At 36.0% G+C, this 11,429-nt stretch overlaps 2 protein-coding genes across 2 annotated transcripts; one reads left to right on the top strand and one right to left on the bottom strand.

The window, feature by feature from the left end:
- The first annotated feature begins 629 nt into the window (after positions 1–629).
- Positions 630–1,468, top strand: LOC139861419 (ethylene-responsive transcription factor 5-like). The gene has a single exon (XM_071849811.1). It carries the CDS (start codon positions 753–755, stop codon positions 1,398–1,400), a length of 648 nt encoding a protein of 215 aa, XP_071705912.1. The 5' UTR covers positions 630–752; the 3' UTR covers positions 1,401–1,468.
- A 333-nt stretch (positions 1,469–1,801) lies between these two features.
- On the bottom strand, positions 1,802–2,443 carry LOC139882423 (uncharacterized). Its single transcript, XM_071866774.1, has one exon. The coding sequence runs from the start codon at positions 2,441–2,443 to the stop codon at positions 1,802–1,804; it is 642 nt and encodes a 213-aa protein (XP_071722875.1).
- Positions 2,444–11,429: the final 8,986 nt, after the last annotated feature.

The raw sequence follows: 11,429 nt of genomic DNA, 5'->3' as shown, positions 1-11,429 counted from the left end.
TAAGTTCGATCAAGCTGTGAGACCAAGTGACGGAGCCGTTAAGTGTTTTGACGGGTCCATCACAATGGTAATGTAATATAATATTTTAGATGATGAAATCTCTATATTAAATTAAATTAAAATAGAAAATCTAATAATTCGATTAATATATTCAAATAACTTATAGACTGATACATGGTATGGATAAAGGAGGAGATAACACGTGGTAAGAATTAATCAGGAGTTGATACATAAAATTATTGTCACGCGCTTCATATAATATATATATATATATATATATATATATATATATATATATATATATATATATATATATATATATATATATATATATATATATATATATATATATATATATATATATATATATATAATTCATAATTAAACATAAATTATACTAGTATTATTCTATGACATATTTCAACTTGTAGAATCAAGACAAATAAAAAAGCAATAATATTAGTAAAGAATATTACTAAAATTTAAATAAAAATTGAATTAAGGGTCCCTTACTAATAATAGTCATCTCCAATTGTACCATACTACACCTTCCATTTGGGCTCCACGAACCAACCACGAAGGTCTCATTCATTGTATTCTATATAAACCCTTCACTCTTTATTCCACTCATATCTTCAAACCAATACCAATTTCAATATTCTCATACAATTTGTACATCTTGTTAATTAATTAAACAAATAAAATCTTATCCGTTTATCTTTTTACCCTTTAACAACATCAAACAGCTAGCAATGACAACATTTGATGAAGTCTCAGCTCTAGATTTCATAAGACAACATCTTCTAGACGATTACGAAACACCTAACAATAATTCGTATGTCTTGACATCTCAAACATCGCTATCTGAATCCGACCTTTCGGTTTCTGATTACCTCGACTCTGAGGGAGAAACTGTATCAACCAATGTCAAGGTACTAAAATCAAATGATAGTAGTAGAGATAGTAAACCGTGTGTAGAGGAAATGAAGGTGCGTTATAGAGGAGTAAGGCGTAGGCCGTGGGGTAAGTATGCTGCCGAAATAAGGGATCCAAAGCGTAATGGCGCGAGAGTTTGGTTAGGGACGTATAATACTGGTATTGAAGCTGCAAAAGCGTACGATAGAGCTGCGTACGAAATGCGTGGTAGTAAAGCAATTCTTAATTTTCCACTTGAGATTGAGAATTCGATTAAAAGTGAAACGACAAATGTTGACTGTGGGGGTAGTAAGAAAAGGAGTAGAGATGTGAATGAAATGTTTGTGGTTGTAAAGAAGGAGAAGGTAACGGAGATTAGTGTGCCGTTAACTCCGTCTAGTTGGACAGGGGTTTGGGATGAGGATTGGTGTGGTTTGTTTAACGGACCTCTGTTGTCACCGTTATCTCATTTAATAGTTAACTGATCGAGAGTAACTAAAATATATAGGAAATTTTGTTTGATTGTATCCGGTGGACTATCGTATATGATTTGTATATTTTTTTTTTTTTTTTTTGAAAAGCAAAAATATTATTATTATTATATGGAATATTACAATACAAGTCCCTATATGCTTTTATACAATGCTATAAACGAAACGGATCAGCTGAGAAAATATGGAATAATTATCTGAACTTATGATCGGGGGAGACGTAGACTAGATAACACTACGAGGGACGAACTTGCGTAAAAGAACAACAAGCGGGGAAGGAGGGGACAACCGTGCCGATCAAGCGACTACAAAGTTGACACACAACCAACCCATTTAATCTAACCCACATAGGCTATATAGAATAACGAAACCATCCCGATTTGAGTTAAGTTATGTTAACCGACGCCTATGCGGTTTGAAGGAGGTGACACGTAAAATGACGGGTTGAGTAGCCATTGATGCCAATCGATAGGTGTTTTCTTCCGTGAACGATTTGAGATCCAGCTAAAGCTTTGAGATTGGATCTCGGAGATTATCACAGCGGGGTTCCATATTTTTCCGGAAAAAATCTTTAAGTTCCTATGTTTCCAAATAATGTAGCACGCAATCCATTTAGCAGCTTGCCATATTGAAGAACCAATGGAATTATGTGATATGCCTTGATCCGAGATGATGGCATCATTGATGTTAGAGATACTTATGTTGTTTTGATTCCACCAATCGAGAAATTGTATCCATATTGAAGATACTTTTTGACAATTTAACAACGCGTGATCAATGGTTTCAATTTGGTGCTCACATAAGGGACATAAGATGGTGTGAAGGTCAATTCCTTTTTTATCGAGTTCGCTTCTAACCGGGATTTTTTGTTGAACGGCCCTCCATGAGAAAATGAATATCTTTTGTGGAACGAATTTGTTTTGAGGTAGTGAAAGGTTTCTAGAGTTTGTGCCGTATTTAAGCTTATTGATCAGATTTGACAGTGCTGCTGAAGTGTATATGATTTGTATATTAACATATCGATAGTCGATCATCATCTCTTCATTATTTGATTGAATTATTTTATCACTGTTTTAAACATCGTCTTGGTTGTTTTGTTTTTAGCAATAATCATATCATATTTCAAGTATTTTAACTGATATACATATAAATATAAATATAAATATAAATATAAATATAAATATATATATAAATAAATATAAATTAGATAACCCATAAAGAATATTTAAAAATTGTTATAATTCAGTAGACTTATAACTACCTTTAGTGATGTGTTATAATTCAGTAGGCTTATAACTACCTTTAGTGACGTGGTTTGTGACTGTGGACTATTGATAATTATTAGAAGATATAAAGAGAGAGAAAGAGAGTATATATGAAATATATATATATATATAAGAATGGTGCACTGAGTGATTACATTTGATTACATATTTATACTACAAATTTTACTGTGCAAATAGGTGAAATAGTAATATCCGTGATCATCCACTTGCTTTATCATTATTCATGAATTTGATCATCCACTTGATTTGTCTTTATCATAACACTCCCTGTAACGACCCGTCAAAATCGCTATTGACGCGGCACGTTAATTATTGATTCCACAGTGAGGTTATGACCTCTATATGATACGTTTTGATAAAATATTCCATTCATTAAAATAAGTGACTTTCTAAACATAGAAAGTTATAAACATGTGGGCGAGTGCTTAGGTATAAGCAAAACCCCGAAATACATAAGTCTTTAATTTACAGGTTGACATCACAGTCCAATTATTTATTACACAACGCAGTTTTATTTTGAATGCAATAAACTTTGTACAAAGCATGAGAGACTCCATGCAGGCAACAAGCACATCACAGCGGAAGCATTCTAAGGACCTGAGAATAAAACATGCTAAAAAGTCAACACGAATGTTGGTGAGTTATATGTTTAATTGCTCGAGTCATAAACATATATAAAGATAGACTACAAGATTTCATCAAAAGTTTATCAATAGATTCTACGTAACAGAGCACCCTGGTAACTAAACTTAACGCTATAGTGATAATTACCCCATTCGTTTTAATACACGCAAACCAACGTGTCTTATACTCAAATAACATACGTCCGTTAAAAGGCTAGCGCTCTAGCTCGGACGGGGATGTCAAGCCCTATGGATCCATATATAATTATTCGCGCCCACCAGTCCATATCCTATGTACTGGCAGCTACTAGTTACCAAAGCTAAGGGATTTTCGGTTTAACTCAGTGTAGAATTTAGTATGTACTTGTGTCTTATCGCGTTTAAAATAAATTGCATGTATTCTCAGCCCAAAAATATTTAAAGTATTTAAAAAGGGAGACTATAAACTCACAGTTCAATATTGAGACTCAATATTGTAGGCAAATTGCGTAGACGTAATGATGGTAGACGACTGTATGGTTGGCCTTGGATTCAAGAACAATACCCCGAACAATACCCAATATTTTCTTAGCTTAAAGCGATTTGAAACCCGAATTAAAACACCCTCGTATATATCTTATTATTATTAAAATTAAATTTAAAATTATAATTATAATATAAATATAAATATTAATTGTAAAAAAAATAAAGTGTATATATATCGTCGAACAAACTAGCCTTTTATAGGCACATTTCCTGATTTTTATCCCCATGCGATCGCATGGGTTTTCAGTGTTTTTACCATGCGATCGCATGGCCACTGAACCCCTTTTGTTTGCTAGTTTATCGACATCAAATAGTGTTTACTGTAGCTCATGCGATCGCATGGGTTTTCAGTGTTTTTGCCATGCGATCGCATGGCCGCCTTATCCGTTTTTGTTTGCTAGTTCGTCGACATCAAACAGTGTTACTGTAGCAAATAGTGTTTTACTGTAGCAAAGTCATTTTTACTGTAGCAAATAGTGTTTTACTGTAGGAAAGTCGTTTTTACTTGTACATATATATATATATATATATATATATATACATACATATAATTGTTCATGAATCGTCGAGAGTAGTCAAAGGTAATTGTATATATGAAACAGTTCTAAAATTTTTGAGACTCAATCTAACAGACTTTGTTTAGCGTGTCAAAATAATAAATCGTATAGAGAATTGGTTTAAATAAGTCAAAAAAAATTTCGGGTCATCACAGTACCTACCCGTTAAAGAAAATTTCGTCCCGAAATTTTGAGTAGCACCTGTTTCATGAGCGATAGCAGAGAACAAATGTGGATACTTTTGTTTCATTTGATCCTCACGTTCCCAAGTAAACTCGGGTCCTCGTCTTGCGTTCCAACGAACTCTAACTATCGGTATTTTGCTTTGTTTTAATTGTTTGACCTCACGGTCCATGATTTCAACAGGTTCTTCGACAAAATGGAGTTTATCATTGATTCGTATTTCGTAAAGAGGAATTATGACATCCTCTTCAGCTAAACATTTCTTCAAATTTGAAACGTGAAATGTGTCGTGAACACTACTAAGTTCTTGCGGTAGCTTTAATCGATAAGCAACTGCTCCAATTCTTTCGGTGATTTCAAAGGGTCCTACGTACCTAGGACTTAGCTTTCCTCGTTTACCGAATCGTACAACGCCTTTTCAGGGTGACACTTTCAACATGACTTTGTCGCCCACTTGAAATTCTAGCGGTTTTCTTCTTACATCAGCATAACTCTTTTGGCGACTCATGGCCGTTTTCAATCACTGTTGTATTTGAATGATCTTGTCGGTGGTTTCATGAATAATTTCTGGTCCAGTAAGTTGTCTTTCTCCTACTTCACTCCAACAGATAGGAGATCTGCACTTTCTACCGTAAAGTGCTTCAAATGGCGCTGCGTTGATGCTCGTATGATAGCTTCTATTGTATGAAAATTCTGCCAACGGTAAGTGTCGATCCCAACTGGTTCCAAAGTCAATCACGCATGCCCGTAACATGTCTTCCAATGTTTGTATTGTTCTTTCACTTTGACCATCTGTCTGTGGGTGATAAGCGGTGCTCATATCTAATCGAGTTCCCAATGCTTTTTGTAATGACTGCCAAAAACTTGACGTGAATCGGGTGTCACGATCAGATATGATAGAGATGGGTACACCATGCCTGGAAACTACTTTCTTCAAATATAGGCGTGCTAATTTCTCCATACTGTCTGTCTCCTTTATTGGTAGAAAATGAGCTGATTTAGTTAAACGATCAACTATCACCCAAATAGTATCATGACTACTTGCAGTCCTTGGCAATTTCTTAATGAAATCCATGGTTATTCTTTCCCATTTCCACTGCGGAATTTCTGGTTGTTGCAGTAATCCTGACGGCTTTTGGTGCTCAGCTTTGACCTTTGCACACGTCAAACATTTGCTTACATAAGTAGCAATTTCTGTCTTCATATTAGGCCACCAATAGAACTTCTTGAGATCGTGGTACATTTTCCCATTTCCTGGGTGAATTGAGTACCTCGTTTTGTGTGCTTCATCCAGTACTAGTTGCCTTAGATTACCATGTTTTGGTACCCATATCCTACCAGCAAAATACAGGGTTCCATCGGCTTTTACTTCAAGTTGTTTTTCTAACCCTTTGCTCATTTCGCCTTTTTCGTTTTCTTCTTTTAAAGCTTCTAACTGTGCTGCTTGAATTTTCTTTGTGAGATCAGTACGAATTGTAATATTCAAAGCTCGGACCTAAGAGGTTTTACTCTTTCTTTTCGACTTAGGGCATCAGCTACAACATTAGCCTTTCTGGGGTGGTAACGGATTTCACAATCGTAATCGTTTAACAACTCTACCCAGCGACGTTGCCTCATATTGAGTTGTTTTTGATCAAAAATATGCTGAAGACTCTTATGGTCGGTGTACACCGTACACTTGGTGCCATATAGATAGTGTCTCCATATTTTGAGTGCAAAAACTACTGCTCCAAGTTCCAAATCGTGCGTCGTATAGTTCTTTTCATGAATTTTTAGTTGTCGTGAGGCATATGCGATAACTTTTGTGCGTTGCATTAATACACATCCTAAACTTTGGCGCGAAGCGTCACAATAGATCACGAAATCATCATTTCCTTCTAGTAATGACAAAATGGGTGCAGACGTTAACTTCTTCTTTAATAACTGGAATGAGGATTCCTGTTCCGTGGACCAGTCATACTTCTTTCCCTTTTGAGTCAATGCAGTTAAGGGTTTGGCGATTCTAGAGAAATCTTGAATGAATCTTCGGTAGTAACCAGCATGACCTAAGAATTGGCAGATTTGTGTTGGAGTCATCGGTGTTTCCCATTTACTAATGGCTTCGATCTTGGCGGGGTCAACTTTAATTCCATGTTTACTGACAACATGGCCCAAAAACTGTACTTCTTGTAACCAGAAATCACACTTCGAAAATTTTGCGTACAGTTCTTCTTTCTTGAGTACCTCCAATACCAGTCTTAAGTGTTGCTCATTTTCTTCCTTGTTCTTTGAGTAAATCAATATGTCGTCGATAAAAACAATGACAAATTTGTCTAAATACGGTCTACAGATGTGATTCATTAGATCCATGAATACTGCTGGAGCATTAGTCAATCCAAAAGGCATGAATAAAAATTCATAGTGACCGTAACGGGTTCTGAACGCGGTTTTGAGAACATCTTCTTCCTTCACTCTCAGCTAATGATATCCGGAGCGTAGATCAATCTTAGAATAAACACTTGATCCTTGCAATTGATCAAACAAATCATCAATCCTCGGTAATGGGTACCGATTCTTGATCGTTAATTTGTTTAATTCTCGGTAATCTATGCACATTCTTATAGATCCATCCTTCTTCTTGACGAACAGAATAGGAGCACCCCAAGGTGAAAAACTGGGACGAATAAATCCACGGTCTGAAAATTCTTGCAACTGGTCTTGTAATTCTTGCATTTCTGAAGGTGCAAGTCTATATGGAGATCGGGCTACAGGTGCAGCTCCTGGTATGAGATCAATCTGGAATTCTACACATCTGTGTGGAGGTAGCCCCGGTAATTCTTCTGGAAATACTCCGGGATATTCTCTTACAACCAGCATGTCATCAACGCTTCTTTCTTCAGTATTGATCTTCTTTACGTGTGCCAGAATAGCATAACAACCTTTTCTTATAAGTTTCTAGGCCTTCATACAGCTGATAAAGTTCAGCTTTGAGTTGCTCTTCTCCCCATAAATCATTAATGACGTTTCATCCTTACGAGGGATGCGGATTGCTTTCTCAGCGCAAACAACTTCTGCTCTTGTTTTAGACATCCAGTCCATGCCAACGATTACGTCAAAACTTCCTAATTCTACGGGTATCAAATCGATTTTGAAGGTTTCACCAGCGAGATTCATTTCGCAACCATGGCAAATTTTATCGGCTTTTATCAGTTTACCATTAGCTAATTCAATAGTATATTTATCGTCTAGAGGTAATGATGCACATTTTAGTTTAGAACTAAAGTCTTTACACATATAACTTCTATCAGCACCCGTATCAAACATAATAGAAGCTAGTTGATTATTAACGGTAAACGTATCCGTGACAAGATTAGGATCCTCACGTGCTTTACTGGCACTAACATTAAATGCCCTCCCACGTGCGGGTTCTTTGTTCTTCTCCTTATCAGGGCATTGATTTATAAAGTGACCAGACTTCCCGCATCCATAACATTTCTTGACATCGGTCGATTTTGTCTTTACTTCAGAAACGGTGGCATAATAATCTTTCGCCACATGTCCTTTCTTGTTGCACTTATCACAGACCACTTGGCAATAACCTGCATGATGTGTGTAACATCTTTTGCAGAACGGATGGGGTCCCTTATAGTTTGGACTAGCAGTTGCCCCATCTTGTTTACCTTTAAAAGTTTCTTGTTTCTTCAGTTGAGTACTTTTGCCCTTATAGTCTTCCCATTTCCTCTTTCCTTCAGTTGTCTTGACTTCGGTAATTGGTGCCTTAATCGAACTCTCTGTGATCTGGTCCATGAGTTGGTGTGCCATTTTCATGGCTTCCTGCATCGTATTTGGTTTGGACGATGTAACATTTCCTTTGATATTGATCGATAAACCGTCAATATACATTTCTATCTTTCGTTTCTCGTTTGGCACCAATTCGGGACACAACAAGGCTAGTTCCATGAAACGCTTTTCATAGTTATTGAGATTTGCGCCGATAACCTTCAGATTACGTAACTCAGATTCCATTTTTCTGATCTCGTTTCGAGGACAGTACTCCTCGATTAGCATCTTTTTCAGTTCTTCCCAAGAGATATCATATGCCGTATCTATTCCTTCTGCTTTAGCATAATTGTTCCACCAAGTAAGTGCACCGTCTTGCAACGTGCACGAAGCATACTTTGACTTGTCTCCGTTCGCACAATTACTGATTTTGAAAACGGACTCCATCTTTTCAAACCATCGGGTTAGACCGACTGGTCCCTCGGTTCCACTAAAAGTCTGTGGTTTGCATCCTTGAAAAGTTTTGTATGAGCATCCGTTTCGTGAGTTTGTATTTACAGCTGCTGCTTTGGTTACTGCTTCGGTTGTTGCTTTTGCTGCCTCGGCTGCAGCAATTCTTTCATTCACACGTTTCTCAACTAGTTTCTCAAACTCAGCATCCGACATTTGAGACATGTTTCTTCAATAAACACAACAGGGATAATTTAATCATATAGAATATTATAGGTAAAATGAGTTGTCAATAGTTAATCGTAGCATATTAATAATATGAACCAATTATTATAAAAGCCTTTTTTTCTTATTAGCATTTTATAATTATTTCTAGGGTATTACCTACCCGTTAAGTTCATACATAATAGCTAGTACAAGGAATTAACTACTAAAATCCTAATAATATTCCACTATGAAAAATTATAGCGAGTTACTACATTATTATGTAATAATAATAATAATAATAAGTAGTAATAATTCAAATAATCATTCCATGCATTTATTATTAATAAACCAAAATAATACAATACCATACAATACTGATATTTTACATATGCTTATTTTACATAACAAGATAGAGTAGCACACATAAGCAATAAAATAGCGCATGGAAGATTTATGGTTGCGAGGTCGTTTATTCAGAACTATCAGAAACTTCTTCCCATTTGGTTCTCTCTGCCAATTGTTTGTGTGCACATGGTCCGACAGACATTCTGGCAGTGTATTTTATTTTTAGTTGGGGTTTTGAGGTACCCGTTTCCTCAGTGGGTTTAATACAATAAGGGTGGTTACGGATCGAATGGTCCTGTTCCTTTTTAATAATTAAGGACATTTTATTATTGTGTTTGTTTTTATTATCTATAGCAAGTTGGAATTTCTCCTTAGTGACCTCTTTTATTTCATTAGTGAAATCCTCCTCTTTACTGATCTCGTCTGATGACGAACTGTCTGAGTCATGTGTAGGAGAATATGATGACGAACTGCGAGAATATGTACCGGTGGTCATGAACCGAAATCTGCCAGGCGTAATCGGCACAACCCGCCCGTCGGCGGTATATCTGGACCAATGTCCATATTTGTTTAGAAATGGATGATCTTCGTTTACTCCAGGGATCATGGGTCCATGCCAACGATACTGTGGCTCCAGAAAACTAGAGTTGGGTGGAGCTGGAACCTCCTCTGGGTTTACCGGGAGTTGAGATTCCCCAGCTAACACAATTTCTTCTTTAATAGGTATTGAAACGCCCTTTTCAGTTGTGGATAGAATAGATTCAGTGTCCGATTCCGAGTCGTACAAAATGATAGGATTAGAAGAAGTCATCTATCACATAATTGAAACAACAATTACGTTAGCATATAAATATATCACATATAATGATTTTGACCAAATAATAAGCAAAAATCAGTAAAAACAGATATGGTCATAGTCCAGACTCACTAATGCATCTTAACAATTACCAGTTAAACACTTTATCATTATTCATGAATTTGATCATCCACTTGATTTGTCTTTATCATAACACTCCCTGTAACGACCCGTCAAAATCGCTATTGACGCGGCACGTTAATTATTGATTCCACAGTGAGGTTATGACCTCTATATGATACGTTTTGATAAAATATTGCATTCATTAAAATAAGTGACTTTCTAAACATAAAAAGTTATAAACATGTGGGCGAGTGCTTAGGTATAAGCAAAACTCCGAAATACATAAGTCTTTAATTTACAGGTTGACATCACAGTCCAATTATTTATTACACAACGCAGTTTTATTTTGAATGCAATAAACTTTGTACAAAGCATGAGAGACTCCATGCAGGCAACAAGCACATCACAGCGGAAGCATTCTAAGGACCTGAGAATAAAACATGCTAAAAAGTCAAACACGAATGTTGGTGAGGTATAGGTTTAATTGCTCGAGTCATAAACATATATAAAGATAGACCACAAGATTTCATCAAAAGTTTATCAATAGATTCTACGTAACAGAGCACCCTGGTAACTAAACTTAACGCTATAGTGATAATTACCCCATTCGTTTTAATACACTCAAACCAACATGTCTTATACTCAAATAACATACGTCCGTTAAAAGGCTAGCGCTCTAGCTCGGACGGGGATGTCAAGCCCTATGGATCCATATACAATTATTCGCGCCCACCAGTCCATATCCTATGTACTGGCAGCTACTAGTTACCAAAGCTAAGGGATTTTCGGTTTAACTCAGTGTAGAATTTAGTATGTACTTGTGTCTTATCGCGTTTAAAATAAATTGCATGTATTCTCAGCCCAAAAATATTTAAAGTATTTAAAAAGGGAGACTATAAACTCACAGTTCAATATTGAGACTCAATATTGTAGGCAAATTGCGTAGACGTAATGATGGTAGACGACTGTATGGTTGGCCTTGGATTCAAGAACAATACCCCGAACAATACCCAATATTTTCTTAGCTTAAAGCGATTTGAAACCCGAATTAAAACACCCTCGTATATATCTTATTATTATTAAAATTAAATTTAAAATTATAATTATAATATAAATATAAATATTGATTGTAAAAAAAATAAAGTGTATATATATCGTCGAACAAACTG

This window comes from Rutidosis leptorrhynchoides, chromosome 1, assembly GCF_046630445.1.
Source record: "Rutidosis leptorrhynchoides isolate AG116_Rl617_1_P2 chromosome 1, CSIRO_AGI_Rlap_v1, whole genome shotgun sequence".
Lineage (NCBI taxonomy): Eukaryota > Viridiplantae > Streptophyta > Magnoliopsida > Asterales > Asteraceae > Rutidosis > Rutidosis leptorrhynchoides.
Note: the sequence above shows the minus strand (reverse complement) of the source record. Positions and strands in the feature narration are given on the sequence as shown.

What these genes read in the sequence shown, in the direction of transcription:
- LOC139861419 (XM_071849811.1), top strand. Translation starts at nt 753, where the DNA reads ATGACAACATTTGATGAAGTCTCAGCTCTAGATTTCATAAGACAACAT.
- LOC139882423 (XM_071866774.1), bottom strand. Translation starts at nt 2,443, where the DNA reads ATGATGATCGACTATCGATATGTTAATATACAAATCATATACACTTCA.